Source organism: Euprymna scolopes, chromosome 12, assembly GCF_053919585.1.
Source record: "Euprymna scolopes isolate OS-2025 chromosome 12, ASM5391958v1, whole genome shotgun sequence".
Lineage (NCBI taxonomy): Eukaryota > Metazoa > Mollusca > Cephalopoda > Sepiida > Sepiolidae > Euprymna > Euprymna scolopes.
In genome coordinates, this window is record NC_136493.1 from 75,472,188 (window position 1) to 75,497,316 (window position 25,129).

General features: G+C 31.9%; 1 protein-coding gene and 1 pseudogene across 1 annotated transcript in view; both read left to right on the plus strand.

Moving 5' to 3' along the window:
- LOC145291344 (ceramide synthase 5-like) overlaps positions 1 to 25,129 on the plus strand; it is a 250,627-nt gene that overhangs the window by 123,885 nt on the left and 101,613 nt on the right. Inside the window, exon 4 of the mRNA XM_080137108.1 lies at positions 19,120 to 19,177. Coding sequence (XP_079993234.1) covers positions 19,120 to 19,177 — 58 coding nt within the window. The remainder of the gene's footprint in view (positions 1 to 19,119; positions 19,178 to 25,129) is intronic.
- Positions 12,504 to 12,630, plus strand: LOC145291819 (U2 spliceosomal RNA; annotated as a pseudogene).

The following is a 25,129-nucleotide window of genomic DNA, read 5'->3' on the forward strand; positions in this document are numbered from 1 at the left end:
TTTAAGTTTCAAGAATTTTTTCAACACTGATAAACATCAGATCAAAGGTACCAATTCCAAATTTGCAGTTAATTCGGTTCTTAGATCAACACATAGTTTGCTTTGTGTGTGTGTATATATATATTATTATATGGAAAAATGCGCGCATGGAAAGTAATATTAAGATTTTATTAAACCTGGAAAAGTAAAGACAAGAAATTCAACATGGAAAAGTAAAGAACAAGATATTCTAGTAAAGTAAAAAATAAGAATTTTTTAGACTTAAAATATTGCAGCTAAAAATAAAATTTGAATATTGATAAATATTTTATTTATTATTTGCATATGTTGTTGTTTATTGTTGAGTTAGAAAGGGTGTCAGTCGCTCGATTGAACTTATTTCCCCCCTATTATTTGCATATATTTATGTAGTGAAAATTGTTTGAATAAAATTAGTTAGTTAGTAGATGGAATTAATAATTTTATAATTTACATAAAAATTAATAATTTTATTATATCATAATTAGGATCATTTAATTCTTTCTAACTCAACAATAAACAACAACATATGCAAATAATAAATAAAATATTTATCAATATTCTAATTTTATTTTTAGCTGCAATATTTTAAGTCTAAAAAATTCTTCTTTTTTTACTTTACTAGAATATCTTGTTCTTTACTTTTCCAGGTTGAATTTCTTGTCCTTTACTTTTCCAGGTTTAATAAAATCTTAAGAATATTACTTTTCATGCGCGCATTTTTCCATATAATCCATGATTTTCCAGGCATTGCTATTGTATTAATATATAAATTTATAATATTTATTAATGATTGTCAAAAGAAATTAGCTCTCAAACACACATTTATGCAATATTTATCATTCAATCACAGTAGTTCCGAGCCAGGGTCTCTACCGAGACTGCGGTTCATGAATTCGTGATCTGTATAGAGCGTAAACTAACAAAAAAGAAGATGGCACTCGGTGTCTTTTTAGATATCGTTGGAGCTTTTGACAACATACCTTTCAGTAGTATGTTCAAGTCGCTACGAGAACTCAATGTGCCACCAGTACTCATCCGATGGATTGAGTATATGGTGAGGCACAGAACAGTTCAAGTAGAACTACTGAGGGCAACTGTTAAAAGGGAAGTAGTTAAATGAAAACCCCCAAAGTGGGATTTTATCACCTTTACTATGGAACTGTATGCTGAATCCTCTTTTAAAGGAGTTTAAAAATAGGAATATTTATGCCCAGGCTGCTGCTGATGACATCGCAGTGCTGGTCGCGGGTTCAAAAGCATCATTGGTCAGACGCATTGCCAAAATGGGACTACATTTTTCATCAAATGTGATAACGAAAAATTTGAATTCATTCAAAGAATATGTATATCATAGAATTCACTAATATTTTTAATCGATAAATTCACCATTTTTTGCTATAAAATCATAAGGAGAGTTAAAAAAAAATTAGTTATTAAAAAATAAGTTCGGTTTTTTAATTATAAAAAAAAAAAACGATACACGGGATTGAACCTAAAATCTTTCCACCAACCCCCGGTACTCTAACCGTTACGCTAACATGTCATATTGGCAAAATCGCAGTAAAATAATATTTATATACAAAAAAAGTTATGCAAAATAAAAAAAAGCGTTAGTCACTTATGTACTTACTCTCCTGTTTGTGAACCCACATATTTTGTTGTAACTTTTTTTCTACTGAACCAATTTTCGAAATTTTTTTTTTCAAAATGTAGCTAATGAGGTGTTCTATCCAACTATATAAGCTGTTTGAAATTTGGTTGCGAACGGAATTAGTGGTGGGGGTTTGAATGTGTCTCGATTTATTCAATTTCGGACTTAAGCATATATTCAACCACTACCGTGGTTGAATGATAGATAGAAAGAGAGATACAATAGTAATATTACTATTGCTGCTACTATCAATTTGTTTGTTTTATATTATTTATTCTGTGATTTAACTTCCTTCTTTTACTTTGTCATTTGTGTGGAATTAAATAACTACAAACTAATTCCATTACTCACCTGTTAGATTTTCAGTCAATTACTGATCCACACTGATATTTACTTGAAGAAAATTAAAAGTTACTATTGTCTACTTGCTGAATGAACTTTGACCTTGTACTTAAATGATACTTAATCTCTCTGCTGCCACACACAATATTTACACTGTTACAAATACTTTTACTGGCTATTCATTGGATGAGATCTTTTTTAGGTTGAACAATTGAAGTTAAAGGATTTTTTTTTTCTTTGAGTAAATCAAAAAGATTTCAATGTTTTAATTCTAAATAAATTTCTAATATTTTACTAATGTTAGCTGAATTAAAAGTTTAAAATCTATTTGCCATTGTGAATTAATTTGATGCAATCTATTAAAGTTGAGTTAATCAACCTTTGTTTTCTTAGGGCTTTTTCCCCTTTATATTTGAATCCTACAAAATACATGAAATATTCCTCAGTTTTGAGATTTATATTTTAGTTGTTTTAATTAGCTGTAATTTGTTTCTAACATCAAGTAATCTGTTAAGTTTCTATCACTTGTGTGTGTTGTTTGACCCTTATCTTCTAATATAGGGTATATATTGCTCTCACTACCCCCATCTCATTTATTAACAAAGGTAATAAGGAAAGGAAAAAAAAAAGATTAGAACAGTCCATTATAAATAAAAGAATGTAACCACAAATGGTTATATTATTTAACTTGTAGAGAGAAATATAGTGAGCAGAAAAAGACTAATTTATCAGATTTTTTTTTTTTTTAAATAATCAATTGGCAATTTAACCTGGGCTTAATGGATAATCTATTGGGTCGCATTTAGTTCTAGTTATGATATAAAGACTTAAAACTTGGATGGTTTATTGCTTAGTAGTAGGAATACCGAGTATTGCCTGGAGAAAGTTGTGCATTTCTTTCTATAAAGCACAACAAATGGAAAATCATTTACAGAAAAAATAAATTGGAATTTTTGGACATAAATCTGATAAAAAAAAATCATTTGTTTCTAATTATTAAAAGGCATGGACTTTTATTTCTCCTTCCACCATTCCTGTCTTGATGGTTTTGAATGGCTTGATATCAACTTGGCATGGCTGACATTGTGTTCATACACAATGGATCTAGTTATTTTTGTGTGAAAGAAGCACACATACTTAAGTATATGCTTTCATTTAAAAAAATTCTTTTAAATAGATCTGAAAATACAAAATATCAGTATTTATTTCATTGGTGCTTAATACTCAATACATTGGATCTTATTCAACATATATATGATGATTGCAACATCTTGTCAGACGAGTGCCACTCCCTCAGACATTTAAAATCCATGAGCCCAAATGCCTGAGGGAGTATCTATACAAAGATGTTACAGAGTCTTAGCTTTGTACGACAGCTAAGTCTCTCTCTCGGTTCAAAATGTTGAGATCCAGCAACAAGCAAGAGCAAGATAGCCAGCAACAAATTAAACTGCAGACCAGCTTAATGCGGGTACTGGTCTCCCGCTTTATGGTTTTTTAAATCAGAGATTTGCTTCTCCTAGGAAGGTTGCCTTCACCATGGCTTACCGGAGCCCTCTCCACCCCAATACACATATACACACACACAAAAATACACGGTGCTAGTTGGCCGTTGACCCAGAAAAAGAGTTCATTCGCCCTTTGGAAGGTCTTGTTTTTAATCCTCCAGGGAGACTAGCCGCCCTCCTCACCAAACAAGTCTGGTGGGGGAACCAGTTTAGTCGCCGGTGACCCGACCATGAGGCAGGTAGTACTGGGTTACATGGTACCAGTAGCATATGACATGACCTGACATACAAATATATATATACACACACACACTAAAGTTTTTGTTCAAATGGGCAAAGATTGTAACATTAACTTTGAATCGGTGCTTTGTCAAATGTATGGTTAAATTTGTGCTCATTTTTGCATTAAATATTAATCCCTATTCAATGGATCTCCATCAAATGGATACCATAATACTTAGTTAGCATCTTATTATAGCAAAGGTCCATACAAAATTTCATCCAGATCAGCACTGAAGTTTTTGAGAAAATGTGGAATGAATAGACAGAAATATAGATATATATTAACTGTCCTTACTTGGCATTTTATGTGAGTCTTAATTACTTTTATAGCCCTACTTCCAAATTTTTTATCGTTGTACTTCTAAGAAAATATTTACAATTTTAGAAAGATACTTCAGTCATGGAATGTTATTAAAGTTGATTTTGCAGTATAATCGGTCAGACATCTGAAATGTTGACCTCTCATAAACTCTAATATAGCATCATCCTGGCAGATTGAACAAGCTTCCTCTAAACGAGGAAGTTTCTAGGCATATAAAATTCCCACACAAGTTGTCCCTCTGCTTAAATGAAATGCTTTTAACATTAGATTTTGCAGGTAGATGTTATTGTCCTTCCACATGTAGTGCCAAGTGTTCACCTGATATTGGCAAGTTTCAGTGCTACTTCAGTGATCTAACAAGAACCTGATTATGCTGTATATATTTTACAAACACCTTGTACAAATAATGGAGCAAACAAATTTAGATATTTGTTGTACATAGAATAATTTAAAAAGAAAATAACATTAAAATTTATTTCTTTTTCAAACTTTTTTTTAGTAAATCTTTTCAGAAAAACAAAATACTTTTCTAGCCTCCTCCCTTTCAGAAATTTCCTGTTTTGATTTTAAAGGATTAAAGTATTAAAAATGAACATTGATTTGAGTGTAATAGTGAGTGATGAATGGAAGGATTGGTTAAATGCGACTTTAATATGCGATGGGAAGCAGAGAAGCCACATGTTTATAGCATTATGCGGTTGTGCCATATTGATGAGCTATGAAATACAGTCTGGATTAAATCATGATAAATGTATCTCTCTCGCAATAAGATTGAGATCTACAGTAATGAAGGAGCTCTCTTTTTGCAAAATATGCCATTAACTGAATCGATTAGAGATTTCAAATAACGTTTAAGAGCAAATCTACTTCCATAGAAAATTTGAATATCTCCGATTAGTAGCAAAATCACTCTTTCATTGTAGAGGTCCACAAATGTTGAGAAAATTTCTACACTAATAGCTTTCTTTGGGTGGCTTGCTTTTGGAATTCCCTTCCTGCTCCTTATTCCTTGAGCATATCAACATGCAGAAATTTAAATGCAATATGAACAAGTATTTTGTTGCCCAATTCCAACCTTAGGATGCCCTATAAAATTGGCCTCCTGATCACAGTCCATTACATCTTTGTGGCAATCTTCCTTGTTTGAAGTGAAAAAAAAATAAATTAACAATTCATATTTGTTCACTTTCACATTAAATCCAAATGTAATCATTCAATGGAAAGCAAGATTATAATTAGCTAGAGTACCTGTCTCAGGATGGGCTCATAATGCGGAGTGGGAGGAGGTTGGCTCTTAAGAATGTTAAGAGTAGTGAGATGTTTTAATCTCAAATAAAACAGATGGTTTGAATATTGGCAGATTGTAAAATAATGAGTCTAGTCGGAAGTTTTGAAAGCCTAGGAGTCCTTATTTTCCAATTCTGCAACTCTGTGTAAGAGACTAGGTTCTAAAATACTGCTAAGAAATGCAGAATATTATCATAGTAAAAAGTGTAAAAACATAATTTACATGATTGAAGTTATGGGCTGGAATTTAAAAGTGATTTTCTATGTCCAATACTTTTGGTTTCACTCAAACGCTTTGGCCATATACACTGAAAGATGAACCTATTTTTTTCAAAAAGATTAAATTTTATTTAATTCTGATGAAAGTTCTATGTATACTCATTGTATACTTGCATGTTGGACTTCAATATATTACAAAGCTGTCATAAATGTACAGCATAGTGAAAACTGAGATAATGGAAGAACTAACATGATGGAAGAGTTAATTTGGTAAAGTTAATCTTCCATTTTAAAACAATTCAAATTTGCATAATTCTATTATTTCCTTCACGGTTTAACTTTTTACCTGATTGAAGTATAACATGTGGCCCCTACTATTATATAGAAGTCACTTTGTGTGTAAGTTCGTTCCTCATAGGTTCTGAAACTGCTGAGATTATCTTTTGCCAATTTCACACAAAGGTAATTTATGTCTGGTAGTGTTCTTAGATATGTTTGTTTTGTACAGAAATTCATACGATAAGTATTGAAAATCCGATTCTAAAAATATTCTTTTTTTGTTATAGATAAAAAAAAATAATTTTTGCAGGATCATATTTTACATTATACCAGCCAAGAGAGATAATTCGCAGCAAATAATTTCTTCTTAAAAAAAAACAAACCCCAAAACTATTGCCATCTGAAGATATAGCTCGGTAGTAGAGTATTCGACTATAGATCGAATGGTCCCCTGTTCAAACCTGGGGGTTTCTCACCATTTTATCATTTTCTTATTAATGAATTCAATTTATTATAAAAGAGATATTTAAAATCATTGCAAATTATTTCTTCGGTTGCATATTTGAAAACTAAACATTAATCAGAAGTGACTTTCCCAGGACATTCATCATCAAACCCAAATATCCGCTAACTTGATATTGTAAACAAACACGGACCGAGTTTGATGAACAACATTATCATTATTTTTTATTTTATTTTTTTGCGAATTAGTTCCACAGGGAAAAATAATTCCTCATAATATGTAATATTCAATAGAGGATTGATTCTATAATAATACATATGCAATCTGAATAAATTAAATATCATATACATTGTACGACCGGGCAAGCTAGTCATTTTATAATCCTAAATCTAACAACCTGAAAATAGTTGCCTCGTCCTATTAGTTTTCATATATCCATTAGTATCAACTTTAACAAATTCTCATGGAGAATATTTAACATTTGTGGGTATGAAAAAAACAAACATGTGCCAACTCGAGTAAAATATTAGGTTAATTTGTAATTTTTAAAGTTTATATGGAGGTTTTAAATTGTTGCAAAAGACCTATAGTTTTATTGAAGAAAAAAAAATGATTCTCATATTTCGGCATATAAGGTGACCGTCAGATAAGACGAGGTACAAAATTGGAGCTAATTTTAATAGCTTTATCATATCGGTTGTATAAAACAACTGCTAAATCACAAAACCATGTTTGTTTAGCCTAGATTAGAAATTGTAACACCCGGTATCTTATGAAATTTTTTTAAAGATGTTTTTTAACTTAAGGGTCGTCTTATAAGGCGAAATATACGGTACATAAATCTTCTATAAAAAGTGAAGCCAACCTATTTCTCTTTTTTATTTGTGTGTGATTAATAACTTCCTACAATATCAATATTCAGTTTTTTTTTCAACCAGGTTTTAAAAGAAATTGTATTTCCAATCAATTTTAATATTAATCATATTGACATTTTATTTACTTTTTATTAGGGGTATTAAAAAAGTAGGAACTTTTCTCTCTAAAGAAAATGTACTTGTACTCTCACTCATAAACAAATGGCAACATATTTAATACTAGACTATTTTTGGTGATTTGCTAATATTCATACTTCAACCATTTTGATGAGCTAATTAACAAAGATTTGACTAATCACTGCATTTGTTCCCCTCAAACTTCCCCTTTAATTGTTCTTTAATATAAATTTGTTATAAACGATCTTTAGAAGCAAGAAAAATAAATTTGGACACTGTATAATTATTTTACATTACAATTTTTAGTCTACTAGCAGGACCTGTGTACCGGTGTTGCCCAGTGGAAGTATGCCCCCCACCGCCACCACCACCACCACTTCCCGCAGAAAAAACAAAAAAAGCAATTATACTACGGTTGTTAATGGGAGCCACTGCCAGATCAGTAAAATAGCGGGCACTGGTGCCCGGGGAACAAAATAAATGTACCATGCTGAAGTAACAACAGTATTATCTATAAACATATTAACATTAGGATTTGATTATGTGTTGTGATTATTCTGTACTTTCACCTAATGTATCAACATTGAAACAACCAAAAAAATATGGCTGTGGACCTGTGCAATGATTCTCCTAGCCTTTAAATTTTTCCTATCATTGAGTACAGGCTTAATTCTCAAATTAAAAGAGAAATTTAAGTTAATGACTGTAATAGTCGGGGAGCAATTTGTAATGACAACATTCTAATAAATGAAATATACACTTATTTTGCCATGTCAGATGTTAATGCTGCCCCTAATCGTTAAATGGTTCCCTTTTCTGGTTGTAAGGGGTATACAATTTTTTCAAAGATATTTTGTTAATGTGAAAGCTAAGCATGTAATCTATAAGCGCCATGGAAATGCGTGAAAAATTGAAAAGAATGTTAATGCTACTACTAGCATTTACAACGCGAGTGGCCAAAAAGTGTGTGTTCACTGTAGTGTAGAACATTATAATTCCAAATATAAGCCTGTAAGCGATGATAATCACTTGGATAATTTATAAGTGAAAGATAAAAATGGTAGGGGCAGCATTGTTCAGGTGCATCAATTTTTTTCCTTTATTTTGTAATCTGAAAGTTGTGTTTTAAAGATTTAAGAGCAAGCATGTCCAATAATTGACCCTAATTGGGTTGGCATACTCTACTAAATATTGGAAGCCAAATATTTCAGCAAAAAGGCCAAATTGATAAATATATAGCAAGATTTACACAAAAAAGTAAAATTGGAAAAACAAAGATTGTGTGCATAAATATATAAACATTTATGTATGTCATTATTTTTCATTGTTATTTTTCATGTGCTTGTGTAGATTAGTTAGGTTGGAAACCAATGCATTTCATATATATTTATATAATGAAGAAATTAGCTTCCAAATAATTGCGTTTGATTTATTATGATTGGTTCTGAAAGAAAAAGAAATTACAAAATTTTATTTGAAAGAAATGTTGCAGAAAAATAATTGTTTGCAAAAAATAAGTTTGTTGTATTTAGTTCAATAAACTTCCGGAATTTTTTCAGCATAACAATTAAAAAAAAAAATGCAGATATTTGGGAGTTAACCTCTTCAATTTAGTCCAGAGTTAACATCTTCAATATAGCCATAATCTCTGTATAGCATTAATAAAGGTAATGTTCAAGGTTAAAAAAAAAAGGTTAAATTTGTTTCTCGGCGCCTTTCACAGTCCCCTTAATGGAAGCATAATATTCTTGCATAAAAACAAGTTGTCTGTGACAATCTTACATGTAAGTATGATACCGGAAAGCCTATAAATCTCGTAAAGTTGCATGGAAAAAGATAAACTAATTTACAAAGAAACTTCTGTAGTTTTCTAATTTTTTTTTTTTTTTTAAATTAGTAGAAATCTTAATATAAGATGCAAATATTTGGGAGATAAAGTCTTCAATATGTAAATATGTATGTAATGCATAGGTTTGAAACATAACCAATCTACACGTACTGTGTTTAATGGTATTAAAAACACAATGGCAAAAGGTGTTCATTTTTTGTTTTGTTTTGATGAAGACGTCATAATGTCTCTTAATGACGTCATATTTTTATGTTGGTAAGCATTCATTTAGAAAGGGTCCTGGATATGACCTTAAACTATATCCAATGGTGAGGCCCCAGCTTATGGGCTTTGGGGAGTGTGGAGCCACCCCTTAATTGCCATTACTCCCAGGTGCACTCTGACCTGGAGTGGTAGTACCTGTTAGGATCCCAACTATGGGTTAAATAGAAACCGACTTGAAAAAAAAAACAAATATATTTTAAAAAGATTTTCTTCAAAATCACTGGATTCAGCATTAAATAACTCGAAAAGGGTTGATATGCTGTAAAACAACCAACCAACAATCATGTAGAAAGTGTAGAATGGAATTCCAGAATATGAGAATATATATGGAGATCAGCCAATCAGAATGGGTGAACTTTGGTGTGAGAGCCTTTGTTATTTATGAATCAGAAATTGTAAAGATTGTTAGGTCTACACTCGTGAACAAAAAAAATGGGCCAGGAAAGAAATTTACAATTTATTGCACAAAAAGCTGCATTACACAACATGCAATTAAATAATAAACGAAAATGAGTAAAAAATATAAAGAGCAAGATATTTACTTTAATAAAAATTTAGTATGGAATGGAATTGCCCTTAGATCTTTTTAAAAGATCAATTCTTTTTATCATGCTCTCAACCAACTTGGAGCACTGTGAAGAGATGTTATTCCATTCTCTTTGTACTGCTTCCCATAATTTTTCTTTGTTGGAAAAAGTTTTTCTAACTAATGCACGAGATATTATAGCCCAAATATTTTCCATTGGGTTTAAATCTGGGCTTTGGCCAGGCCAAAACATCACATCAATTGAATTATCAGTAAGCCACTTCTTTGTGACTTTTGTTGTGTGTGCAGGGGCATTATCATGTTGAAAAATAATGTCATTGTTCATTTCTAACTTCTGGATGCTTGGTAATAGACCTCTTTCTAATATTTGAATGTATTCTTTGGCATTAATTGACGCATCACATCTGATAATTTCCCCAACTCCTGCAGCAGAAAAGGTCCCCATACCATTATTCCTCTGTTTCCATGTTTTACTGTGGTTTTTATGCAATTCGGTGAAAATCTTTCTCCGGATCTTCGGATGCAACGTTCAGGGGCATCACTGGCAAGGCAAAATCTTGATTTGTCTGACCAGAAAACATTTCTAAACCAATTTGCATCTTTCGTACCATTACATGATGCAAATGTCTTTCTGTCGCTGATGTTCTTCTTGGTTAACAAAGGTTTTTTTTGCACATCTTTTTGATGAAAATCCCATTTCCTTCATCCTTCTGGATATTGTCACTTTAGAAAGAGAATTTCCTTTTGCTGTTTCAAATTGTTTGCTATGGTCAACATAAGTTTTTTTTGCGATCCTTCAAAACGGTCATTTTAAGCCTGTGATCGTCCTTCATTGTGGATGCTCTGGGGCGACCAGAACCAACTTTCCTGCTCACTGTGCCTTCAATTTCGAACCGTTACCCAATTCTCTTCACAACTGAAAGAGATATTGCCACCTTTTCTTCTTTCAAAATGTCGAAAATCTGCTTGTAAGTCAAATTTGCCTGTTGTAATCCTGCAATTCGATTTTTAATTTTTTCGTCAAGATGTCGTCTTACTTTTCTTGGATTCATCTTTAATACTAATAATCTGAAAAATACTAAATAACAGCTAATTATTAGCAAACAAGCGATAAAAATTTTAAAAATTGTTTTCTTTCCAATTTCAATCATGGCCCATTTTTTTTGTTCCAATTTCAATCATGGCCCATTTTTTTTGTTCCAATTTTAATCATGGCCCATTTTTTTTGTTCACGAGTGTATGTCTTTATGAGCCAGTTGCTGTCGATATAATCACAGAATCTGTTGAATGTGTAGAATTCTTTCTGGTGACAACTGGGAGTAGTAATAGGGCTAAATATTTAGAGAGAAAAATAGACTCCTTCCTCTAAAGATGTTGTGATGGTGTTGTTCGTAGGAGGAATGTAGCATTTTTTATCACGACTGAATGTGTATAAAATGGTGTTTGAAAGCTACATAAGATAGTGGCTATTAGCCCAATGTATTGAATTTATATGTGGCATCTGTTGTTGCAAACCTATGATACTTTGGTCCAGAAGAGAATTTCTGCAGTCATTTTATATGTGGAGACTAGCTAGTGGGACGGGAGGTGTAAAGTATGCTTAAATATGACATTTTAATTTGTCCAGATTTCGTATACATTATTATAATCGTGATTTCAAAAGTATTAAAATATATATATATATATATATATTTGGGTGCCATCAGTTAAAATGAAAACTGAAACTGTATAGCATTCAATGCTGGTGACGTCCCCACTGTATCAACACGACATGCATATGAACTGATTAAAAATAAAAAATAACTAAGATGAATGTATGAAATGTATAACGATTTTTTTTCAATTTTTACCCATTTTTGACTATTTTGACTAAAGACGCATAAAAGAACACTATGTAAAAAATCTAATCATTTGAGGCCCCTAGCACCGCTCTGCAACTTTGTTTCGGAGGAGATAGTTTGAAAATATGGAGACAGACAGACGAACATATAGCCTTTTATATATTATATATTTATATATTAGATGATCAGAGTATTAATGATTTAAATAGTAGGCGCTCTATCCTGAGACTTGTCTGTATATCCATTAGTGAATTCTAGAGTAACTTAATAGTTCAAGTTTCGATTTTGTCATCTGTGAATGTCAGAGGTTGCTTTATAACCATACTCTAGTTATCTCAACTCTGTTTCAATGCGCCTCCTCAAATTTCTATTGTGTTATTTTTGTGATAGAGTATACTGTTCTGTGCAGTATTTTGCTACTTGGATAACTTCAGTTAGAGATGTCATACCATCTAAGGCTTTCTTTTAGCAAGTCCCTATATCTCTTTTTATAATATTCTCTAATTCTATGATCTCTGTGGTTGGCAAATAAATACCAACTCTTCATACCAATTGTCACTATCCTCATTTCCCCTTCACTCCTCACATTAAAAATCGGCCTTATGCCTAATTTGCTCGGTGGGGGAGCAAATAAATACCGCTTTTCTTGGCCTTTTGGCCAAGATCAAAGTGTAGTATCTGTCTTACTACATGGTGTACTTATTGTGATATAAAGTGGGGAATCACTTTTCTGTATTAATTTAATGTAAAATGATCACCCATTTTACAACCGGTCACTCAAAGCCATTCAAGTCATTCTCCAGATCATTCAAGTTGTTTTTGAAGGATTCTAGTTATTTTTTAAGCATTCAAGTCATTCTTAAGGTCATTCAATTCATCCTTAAATTCATTAAAGTCATTTACTTTTTATTTAAGTCATTTCAGCATATTTTTCGGTCATTTTAATTTATCTTTAAGAATTTCATGTCAATCCTACATTCATTCATTACACGAGAGCACGCGACTAATGGCTATCGGCCTTGTTGAAGCTGCATGTTCATTTTTCTAACATTGAAGTTGCACCATAATAATCCTTACCTCATGCCTCAATAGATACTATTAAAATAAAATGATAGTGAATGCCCATTGCAATTGAATCTAGATGTGTTCCAGTTCTTGGAATAAAATTTCAGTTGGTTTTTAGAATTACCTTGGTGTGTGACTGACCTAATTGTCGCCCTAGAAAAGAGAGCATGATTCCATTTCCATTTGATGAAAACCATTTTTCTTTTTTTTTTTTTGTTGCAGACCATCTACTAGTTTGCCAATTGTGTACAAATCCCAAGAGCGATAGGAGCCTTCTATCACGTCTGAAAGTGACACAATGTTTAACGAGTGAGATCAGATGCGCTGCTGTACAACTTATGCTCTTTATTGATCCAAGTTATGACAAAAATACCATTGCCAGCACCCTCAAAATGCATCACTGGATTGCCAGGAATAACAGGGACGTGCCCAGAGTGATGAAAAAGAAGTTTCCAGCCACGTTCTTTGGTGTGATTTTAAACGAGGGCCACATCATGCCACCCCATATATTAAAAATTGGTTTGAAAGTTAACACCAAAGTGTACCTGGATGTGTTGAAGAGTGTGATGATCCGCTGGTGAAATTCGGTGGCTGCTGGCAAACTCTGGGTGTGGCAGCAGAACTCCACACCAGCCCTCATGACCAAGGAGACTTGGGCTTGCCTTCAGAAGGAGTGCTATGACTTTGTACCTTTCTCTCACTGGCTCCCCCCTTCCCTGGATTTAACCTGCTGGAATACTTCATTTGGTCATATGTTGTGAACATCACCAACATGACCTCCCACAATACCAAAGCCAGCCTGATCGCCGCCAGTACTTGTGGAAAGGGTATGCTCCCACTTTTGAACCCATATCGAGGCAGTGATCAAGACTGAAGGCCACTGCATTGAATAGATGTCAGCTCTATTACACAATCAAGTTACCTGAATTGATTTTTTTTCAATAAAAGTTTTAAAATAAAGCTGTGGTGTTTTTCTTTGTTTTTTTTCTTTAAGGGCGACAACTTTATCGTTCCACCCAGTATTATGGTCAAATCTGTAATAAAAAAATGAGTCTGCTTAAAAACAAAGTCTTAGAAAAGTTTTTTCTTAAATATCATGATGAAAGAAAAAAATAAAGTGTTAAATTTATATTATGAAACTTTATTTAATATATTTAAATATGCAAGAATAATTATAAATTAATATAATGAAAGTGTTTTTGCTGCAAAGGAAAAGACTTCATTTGTCTCAAATTTTCAAATAATTTTTTTTTTAATTATAAGCGGTATTGTTTGAATTTGCAAAAATTATAAATCTTAATTACAATATGAAATGTTTCGTGTAGAAGTTTAATCTTTACCATTTTAAATACAATCGAATTGTGAATAATTAAATAAAAATTCTGTTAAGGATTTATTTATACTGAAAATTTATTGTCAATTTAAAAATATGATTCCATCTTTAGTATAGAGAATACTAAGAATTACAGATTGAGTCATAGCTAACAGAACAGGAACAAGCTATGACTTAAAGTTCAAAATTCCATTCAAATTACTGAGTTCAGCAAGACTTGTTTGAAGAAGGTTGAAATTTACATTAACTGAAACATTGTGAGAGTAATATAAGATGTGAACAGTAGTCTGAATAATCCAATGAATAAAAAATCAATCATTTCAAAAACGATATTGTAAAAGATTATGTAAACTACAAGATTATACACAATATTACAAATAATTGATTTTTTTAAATTACAAGCTTGAAAGACGGTATGAGCAAATTTATTATTTTTCTCTTTATAATTAATCAACACTTGTAAGTCTTAAAAAAAAAAACACAGTAAATAATACATTATTATAAAGACTTTGATGAAAAGTTAAAAATAATGTACAAAAACAATTACAAATGTATGGCAGTTCAGTGGGTTTTATTATACACAAAGATGTGATTTATTTTTAAATTGTTTTCTTAGAAACATGTACTATAAGGAAATACGTAGTCAATCTATACTCATCTGAATTTTTTTTTTTGTATTAATATTCATATTAAAAACCCTTTTTTTCTATTTATTTAAAAAGAAAATACAACTCTGTTATATGAATCCTGGAATTGCATTCATCTGCAAAAAATCTAGCTAATTTTCATTCTTTTAGACATTCATCTTGATTCCCTATTAGTTTTTTTGGTTTTCTAATGGGATGATCATCTTTAGTTAACGATTATGTGTAATTATATTCATGCAGATATTCTACATGATTTATACTTGCGTAATATTTGTGCGAAAAGGTTATAGTAAATACAAACCTCTTTCTATCTATATTTATGTATGCGTATATATATATTTAAAAAATTTTGCCTACCAAACACCTCTGTCAGTTTTTGACACAAAACTTAATATATAGGATATTCAAACCCATGCAAAACTTTATATTTGTGTTTTAGTCGGGAGAAATGGGTAAAAAAGTGTGAAAATTATAAAAATATAGTTTGCCAGGTAAAGGTCGAATATGCATGCATAACATAATAGCTATTGGTTCATGTTTTAATTTTTAGCCTTGCAGCAAACATAGCTCAAACATTAAAGGAAAAAGTAAAACATAAACTTAACGTTTTGGTTTCGCTCTCTGTGGTCGTGCATGAGTCTTAAACTTTTTAAATTATTTCTATATATTGGGCCTAATATAATAATAAATACAAAATCTTCATTAATCAAAATATATTTAAGCATGTTTTACAATCAGGCAATGCCGTGCAGTCTGCTAGTATTGACTAAATTTGAACAAGCAGTAATTCTTCATTTGCTAAGTCATGATAGTTTTTTTTTTTTTATATATAAAGTTGTCATTTTGGGAATGAAATTTGTACAGAACTAAATGTTTCAAATTACATTCCATGTGTTTATTTTTTTACCAATTTTTCTTATTGGTTTTTCCCAAAGTGTTACCATTTTATTTTCAATCAATTTGAAACTTTGACTCTTCATCATGAGTTGATGCAAACAAAACCACTCAAGGGGGATCTAGACACATGATTTCAAAGGTCATGAACTTCATAGCAATAACAGCAAATGTCAACAACACAGAAAGTTTCTGCATGAAAATCTAGCAATTTAAGCCTTTCTTCCAAGTCTTTTTTTTTTTTCTCATTAATTTTCTATTGTTTAATCTTTATAATTCTGAGAAAAGAATATAACAAGGATGAAAATGATTTCTTCAAAATTATGATTTAAAACTTTACTAGCTGTATCTCTTGATATTGCGCATGACTAAACATATTTTCGCTTTTTATAGTCTATGACTGCTGAAATAGGCTCACCTCTCAAAAATGAACAAAGCATTAGTTTTAAGTTCAGTACCAGTTTAGTGATGTGAATCGTGTCAACACACAAACACACACATATATATATAAACACACACACAATGCATTTCTACCACTAGTATCATATTTTGGTTCAAATTTTGTTATAGATTTTATAGATCCTCCTCCACTTCCCAACAAAACTGATGGATTTTTCTTTGAGTATCTAAAATGTTTTCATATTCTTGGAAACTGAGGAAATGATTGTCTTCATATTCACATGCAATAAAAATTGTATATCATAAAACATTGAAAGTTTCACTTTGCTTATTACTATTGTATTACATATTTTTTTCTTGAATCAAACAGTTATCTTGTAAGACTTTAAGTTGGACGTGAATAGCATTCGAGTTGATTGATCAATATTTGCTTCTAACTTGCCAATCTTTGTCTTTTGTTTTGTTATTTGACACCCCACCCTCTCCCGAAAAAAAAAATTTCATATTCTTTACAGAATGAATTATTTCAGTCTAAAAAAATGTTCAAGTGGACATATTCTTCATTAATGTCCTAAAAAGAAAAGTCAGTTGGTGTCATCAATAAAAATGTAACACATCATTACATTTTTTTATCCATTTTCTTTATCAAATAAACAATTACATATCTTCTTGCATAAATATTAACATTATTTGGTTATCCTAGTACTAGATAAACAATGTTTTTAATTATATCTGTATTTATCGTGCTGTATTTATCTAATGCTGTCAATGGCCAAGATTGTAAATGATGACTTACTGCTTACCTTCATGATGTGGATTAGAACACTGCATAAATAAACTAGTCAAGCTATCTAAATTGATAAATTATCATATTTTTAATATTATTAATTGGATTTTTGAATAAACAAAACAATAGTGTAAAAAAAAAAGTTACTTCATAAAACATATTTCAGAAACTTCTTGGTTAAAAATATCTTGCAATAACAAATGCTCTAAAGTTATTTCTTATATAACTACAATAATTCTGTATTAATAATATAGCATCTGTGTGTGCATTATTCTTGTCTATATGTAATTTTGATAAATATACATGAAATTGATTTTCTAAATTTACAATGAAATAAAGGAAAACCTGAAATAAATCCTATTTTAAAATAATTTGTAAACATGACTACATTTTGGATTATTTGTCTTTAGATCCTTTTCCTGGCCATATGTCTCCACGCAGGCAATGCCAGGTTGATACAGCTACATTTGTAAAAGTAATTCTACCACAGGATTATTTAGATAATTTGAAAGAAGACAACTTGTTTTCATCTAATGCTGAAAAATGTTTGAGAATATTTAAGAGTTCAATTATCAATTCTCTAAGCGAAACTGTTAAATCACTTTCCTTCCAAATATTGTCTTAATTTTTTTTTCTGACTAAGAATAATTTATCTACAGTTGGACCAGTTCCTTCTCGTTGATTATCACAACATATGGTGTACTCTTTTTCTTATGATAGTAAGTAAATGAATTTGTGAAAGTTGTTTTTCTTTTACAAAACTAGATTTTTTTTTTTTTTTTCAAAGTACAAACCCCAATCATTAACTCTAATCTTGGAGTGGTAATAAATTAACAATATTGATTTCAGTTGAATGCCATCTCCTCCTCTAATTAGACTATTGTTGTAGATATTAATCAAGTATTTTTTATGAATTTATTTTTCTCATAACTCTGTATAACTTTCATAAGTATTTGTCTTTAATGCTTTGCTGTTGTGACCTAATTTAAAGATGAAGAATAATTTTTAGCTACTCTACATGGTTTGATTCTGGAATAGTCATGATCTATATTTATTATCTCTGATAAATAATACTAAAAAATATTAGAAATTATCCCAACTCCGATTCAACTGTAATATTAAATGTGACTGGTCTTGATGGAAGAGATATTTATTAACCATTACATGCATTAATTCTTAATGGGATTTTGAAAGAGAAAAGTAATGTTTATATAAAGATATAAATGAAATCCAGTGGATTTTGTCTCTTCTTGCATAAAATAGATACCCCCCCCCCTTTTTTTTTTAGCTGTGACACAATGTTTAGTCAATTTGAGCAAATATTGGTGCATTTTTATTGTCCGTCAATTTCATAGACTTTCATATTTAATCCTATCAAAAGTTTTTGTTTTGATAACTAATATTATAGAGGAAGTTGGAGAAGATAACCTTTCCAGTCATAAGTCTTCTTCCTGTTACCAGTGACACAAAATGTCTTCGTCTATGTTGTGCAAAAGGTTACATCAATCTTAAAGATTATACCATCACTAATAGTATTTTTTTATATAGTTCTACTAATCTGAATATTAATGTTTCTTATTTTAATTTTTAATTTACTAAACACGTTAGATGCAAGGACATTTTTTTTCTTTTCCTACTTGCTTCTTTCTTTCACCCATTCTTACCTCATATCCTTTTTAAATAGGTTTTTAAAATTTCGTTTTCTTTTATGCTGTGGCATTGATTTTAGTACATATTTGATCCAATAAAATTCTTATAGTTTGAATAATATAGAAATGTATAAAAATATTGAGGAAAAAAATGAATTTTTGCACTGAGTGATGAAAGAAAATAATTGTATCGATTATTTTGTAAAGTTAAGAAGTTTCTGGACATTTAATTTTTATATTTCTTATTGATCAGTCAAGGTTTGTATTAGCAAGAAGTTGAAATATTGAACCTATAAAATTATCTTATCGGATTTTAAAGGTTAGACCTAAATAACATTTAAGCTGAGAAAGCAAACTCCTGACTATCCAATTTTCATTTTCTCTTGTACTGTTCTTAACAATATAATAATGATGAATGATTTTATCTAATTATTATATTTTGTAATATATTTTTTCATTAAATTTTTTTATATTTCAGTTGGAGATTTACATATTATTTAATCATATCTATAGCTGGTATAAAGATTCTATCTAATGTAAGTATATATTTTTATTTACCAAATATAAAATCCAAATACCTTTTGTCTGAACATTTTAAATGAATTGTCATTTTTGTTATTTCTATTTGAACTGGTGTCCTTGTCTTAGTGGATATGACTACACAATTTCACTTATTGTACTCTGACATCTCTAAGCATGGACAACTGAATAAGAACTGAAAACACTGTACTCTTGTAAATTTAATAAAGAGTAAAATTTTGTAATTCCCAGGTGTTCACAGATTGCAATGAGCGCTTGATTTTGGCCTGATACCCTCAACCGTCCAGCTGCCCTCAATCCTCATGAGGACTTTAGTCTATCTTAAATCTACACTCTTTCCATACTAAATGTAACTAGGATAGCTGACTGATAAGATAAATGCAATTCCATTTCCATTTTCTGATTTTACAAAAACATTTTTATGTATGCATGAGTTTGTTTTAAATGATTGAAATCTCTTGGATACTATCCTTTCACTGCTTAATCGTCATTCCGTATATTCATGTATTGAAACAAAGATTAACAATGAAGTGAAAAAAACCCCGACCTTTGTAACACATCTGGTTCCATTGTTAAGGAATTTTCACAAACAGTTCAACAGAGACGAGGATGAACAAAAAAAAAACAATCATGATGTCATAAGAGGTTAATGAACACTTAAAAAAAAAATTATCTCGTGCGTAAATGTTATTACAGCCTGATTGACTATCCAACGAGAAGGGGAGGGGGATTGGTTTAGGGTAACAGAAAAATGTAAGGTACTTAACTGTGTGAAGTAACCAATGATGAAATAAAATATCAAACAAAAATATATCCAGTCCTAAAACTCTCCAAATGATTGGAGGGTAATGTTATGGTTCATATGTTCGATACTTTCTCCCCTTGCTTTCGTCTCTTTTTATTTTTTGTTTTATACTGGTATTTTCTGTCATTTTCAATTGTTCATCTTGGTCCTTTCTCATGCAAAATATCTTCAATGTTTAGGCAGCACATTAACATTTTGTTTGGTGAATCATTCAATTCTCTGGCTTAAGTGCAAAGTTAATTTTAACAAAACATGTCTCATGCTTAATCACTCATTTTTTTTAGAAATCTCCACATAAACTCACTTTGGCACACAACATACTAGGTGATATGCCGCGAATTCACACTATAGCCTAGTTAATGGGACATGAGATTTCATACATCTATTCTAAGTGCTGGCTATGCATAGATTAATTTTTGAGAAAATTTTTGGCTGCTTGTGGCCTTTGTTTTCCCCACTAAAAATGTTTCATTTCTGTTTTTGAAATTAACTATGTAGTGGCCTTTGTCCTCCTGGCAATATTGGCTCTGCTTATTGCTATGTAACTTAGCATTTCTCCTTTTTACTTTTAGAAGGAGAGCATGCGAGAGAGGTGGGGAGGGATTTTTTTTGTCTAGCTGACTTCCGCTTGTATGGAAGTGTGAGCAGTTAGATATGTTGCTCACGTGTGGAATATAGGTGGAGGATTTACTTTCTGTTAGCTCCAATCAAGGGGGAGGGTCTAGCTATTAATACACTATGACTTCACAATGATTTCCCATTACAGTAGTAAAACTAACTACACATCTAAAAACAATAGGTTTAAAGCTCCCAAAATTCACACTAGAATTGTTTGCAAGGCTTAAGCCTTGCAAACAATTCTAGTGTGAATTTTGGGAGCTTTAAACCTATTGTTTAGATGAGTAAAAATTGGGTTCGAAGGGATATTCATCTGGAGGTTGAAGTGCAGGTAATACTAAGAATACAATTGTGAATTATCTAGGACTTCTACCCAAATGGAATGAAAGTATGCTACACTCAAGGATTAAGAAAGGGTCCAGTTCTAAATTCCATACAGATTTCTAAGTTTGATTTTACAAGATACACCTGAAGGTCAGAGGTTACATCGACCAAACCTTTGTGAGAATAATGCTCAAGGTAAGAGTAATCATCTGAATAATCCAAATGATCAATCCTTATTCACAAAATTCAGAAACATAAAACCAAATGTATGCATTTCTATGAATTGTAGAAAATGCGTAGTCACTCAGTTTTGAGGCTAGAAAGCATAATCTGGATTGTTATACCAAACATAGTTATATTTACAAATGGATAGGAAGACAAAGATCCATGATCTACAGCTGTGTATGAAAAACAAATGATCTGACATCTTCCTAATAGATGTGTGACTAGGACTACTTGTGAATTTCATACTCTCATGAAACTTCCCCCTTTGGAGGAAGCTAGTATCACTTGAGGCAGTGCCATTTATTTAGCATTCAATATCATCTTACGAAGAAAATTTTTTTCAGATGCATTAACAGAATTAAAATCCAAAATAATTGCATAACTCACTGATCATTAAATTATAGGATTGGCATTGTCAGACACTAAAAGAGATTATGCTTTGTTAGATCCAAAATCGTCTGGATATCTGAGCAAAAATTAAAGCCAACACTACAACTAATACTACTCAAAAGAAGTGCTTTGGCAATAAATTTACACTTCCATACACAGGTGTTAAGATATCCATGTGTACATTTAAAAGAAATGTCCATTTCGTTGGCGCCTTCAACAAGTTATTGACTGTGCAACCATATTTGGGAGAATGGAAACCAGGCTGTAGGAAGTAACAAAGGAAGTTTTTTTTCTTCTGACTCCAAATTGGCTATATCAGTCATACATTTATTTTTCTTTGAACAATCAATCGTTGTGATATGCGGTTTTTATGTCCTAGATGGACACTTTATGATAGAAACTACTGACTTTACCACGATACAATAAAAACATTAAAATTACGAAATAATTGTTTAATGACATTAGGTTAGAACTCTGTGTCCTTTTTGTTAACAATAGACTAACACTAAAAAATTTAATATCTATAAGCTCAATGAATTTGAAAATCCATGAATAAATAAATAAAACTTCACAAAATTCTGAAACTCAACATAAATCTTATACAAAATAGACATTGGTATTAAATGACCCACAAGAATTCATCAGTTCTCTGCTTTTTAGTGGGATTCTGCTTTTAAATTCGGAAAATGCAAATTTCTGCTTAAATCGATGGAGCCTCTTATGGATACAAGCTTTTCATTATTTGGTCAAAATTTTCTCCTTTTTTCCCCTTTTTTTCTTTTTTTTTTTCTTTTTTTTAATATTTTACTAGATTTTTTCCTTTGTTTTTCTCCCTCTTTCTTTATTTTCCTTTTTTCCTGTTATTTTTTTTATTTTTATTCCTTTCTGTCTTGCCTTGCTTTCCTGTCTCTCTGAAAATATTAAGGCTAAGACTTCAGATGATTTATGAACAGGGTAGGAGTTTTTTTTCTCGTTTCATCAAAGAATCTACAGGGACCCTATGTAAGGAGTTGAGTAGCTAGATAGATGTCTGTTATATTACACTTTAACTTCTGCATGTTAGTACAGTCATGGAAGCAGGGATCTAGGAGGGAATTCGAAAATTTACCAGATTTAAGGAAGAAACTAAGCAAAAGGTATTCTGGGATCTAGGTATCTAAATAAGTATATGGAAGTTTGTCTGGTTGAATTTTTAGTATACAATCAATAATAAAAATGTTTTTATTTTATTTTTATTTTTTTTATTTTTATTTTTTTTTTTTGTAGTAAGTTTTCAGAAACCCAAAGGCCCCTTTCTGGGGCTAACACTTCATTTTATATTGTAAAGTAGGAAAATGTGGCCTTCTGGCTCATTGCTAAAAGATAATCCACACAAAAAGCAAATGGCTGCCCCCATGTCTCTTATATATATATATATATATATATATATATATATATCAGGGGAGATCATCCTGGTTACTTATGTAATCAGGAACAGATGACTCTTTTACCAACACGTGATCCCCATTTTTTGCGTGCGCATTTGTGGCAATAAGTTTCTTGGTGCTCATTTTGTGACATGAAGGTTGTCTTAATGATGGGAGACTGACCAGATGTGTACATCCTCCTGTGGTACCATCAACTTTCTTCATGCTCGTGCAATCAGACATTAATGTGCCATTCAACTTCCATTTCTTCCTCAGGGAGTTGTTCTTGTGGGAGCTCAGGATTTGTGAACTGATGTGCCATAATGTTGCCCATCCACAATTATATTTTACAGCGAAACTGATGGTTGTGCAGTGTTACCGATTGCTCCTATCTACTCACTTGGTACTGTCGGTTCTCATGTGTCTCTATGATAATCCTCATCCATTGACATGGATAGTTACCATTCTGGATCTGGATAGTCTCTCTGACTTGGAGTTCCAGCGGTGGATGACAATGCTGGTTGTAGAACTGTTTCTCATATGCCTCTTGATCATTGCTAACTCCCTTAGTTTGCCTATTTCGTTCCATTGTTTTCATGTTTGGTATTTATCCTGTAAGACCAGAAGGTGGTCTTTATTAACTCTATCATATAGCATTACATCCGAGAACATATCAACGTGTTGGACGGAGGCTGAGCAACTTGATAATGGAATAAGCATCCATAGCTGTCCATGTTGTTTGTTAGCTGTTAAGACCACAAAACATATACTAACTCTGTATGACCATTGCTTTGAGTGTAATAAGCGGAGACAAATTTCCATATACCCCTGTTCCTCAAAAACGAGTTATAATCCTCTAACTCCAACAGTGGTCTTCATCAAGAGATTTTTTCAGGTGCAGCATAAGTACAGAACCAAGTTCTCAAAGTATCGCTTACAGTTTTGCCTCTCCCTGATGTCATTCATCCTTCAATATTGTTTGTAACAAAGTCCAAAGGTGTTTTTTGGCGCATATATGGCCTGTTATGTCTGTTCTGTTTCCACCATTATGTGCGACCTTGGGAACAGATTTGATGTATGTATTCCATTTCAGATCAGGAGTAAAGGTCAAACCCAGAAGCTTGTAAAAACATAGAGCCTCCCTCAAGACGAGAGCCATCCATTTCAATTGATGCCAGATGTGGATCAGAGCGTTGATGATGTAAAGATAAATGTTTGGTTTTAGATGCATTAAAAGTAACCAGCCACCTCTTCCCCCACTGTACCACGCGCTCAAGATCAGAGGAGAGAGAATTAGAGAGAACTTTGTCATTTACGGCCTTTGATGTGTTGCCATAGATGGTCGTGTCATCAGCATAGATGTCAATGAATGTTTTAAGTATGTGTTTTGGGAGATCCTTGATGTAGATCAGGTAGAGAGTTGGGCACAGGATGGACCCTTGAGAGACACCAGCATTAATGCTGTGGGCTTCTGATTTCTGCCCATCAACCACTACTCTTATGAGCCTATCAGAGAGAAATGATTTAATAATTGAGAAAACATTTCCAGTTATACCGTAGCTGGAAATCTTGTGAAGTAAGTCTTTATGCCATACCTTATCAAAGGCCTTTTATATGTCAAGAGCAATTGCCCTAGAAAGGAAGCCTTTGTCGAGAGATTTACTAATCCTATGAGATATAACCGTTAGCACATATGCTGTATATCTGGCAGAACGGAAACCATGTTGAATGTCACTAAGAAGGTTATTTCTGCTGAGGTGGTTGACTACTTCTCTATTATTGATTCCAGCAACTTACTCATGACACACAGGAGACTTATTTGTCTGTACTGAGAGGGAGATGTCCTGTCACCTGAATTCTTAAATACAGAGCATACTGATGAGGTTTTCCATGGTGTTGGGGAGCAATTCTCCTTAAGACAACACTTAAACAGTTTTGTAAGTATGGGGGCAAGTTCTGGTTGAAAGTTTTTTAACAGTATAATTGGAATGCTGTCAGGGCCAGTTGCTTTACTGGAATCAAGGTTCTTGATTAGCTTGGCGACATCACGCACAGATATTTGTATGTTGCAGAGCATGTTGTCTGTTATAGGGGGAGTTGATGGCCGGGGTCGCATAAGGTAGAATTAGCTGCAAAGTTTTCAGCAAATAGTTTGGCTTTGTCTGATACTGACGAGATGA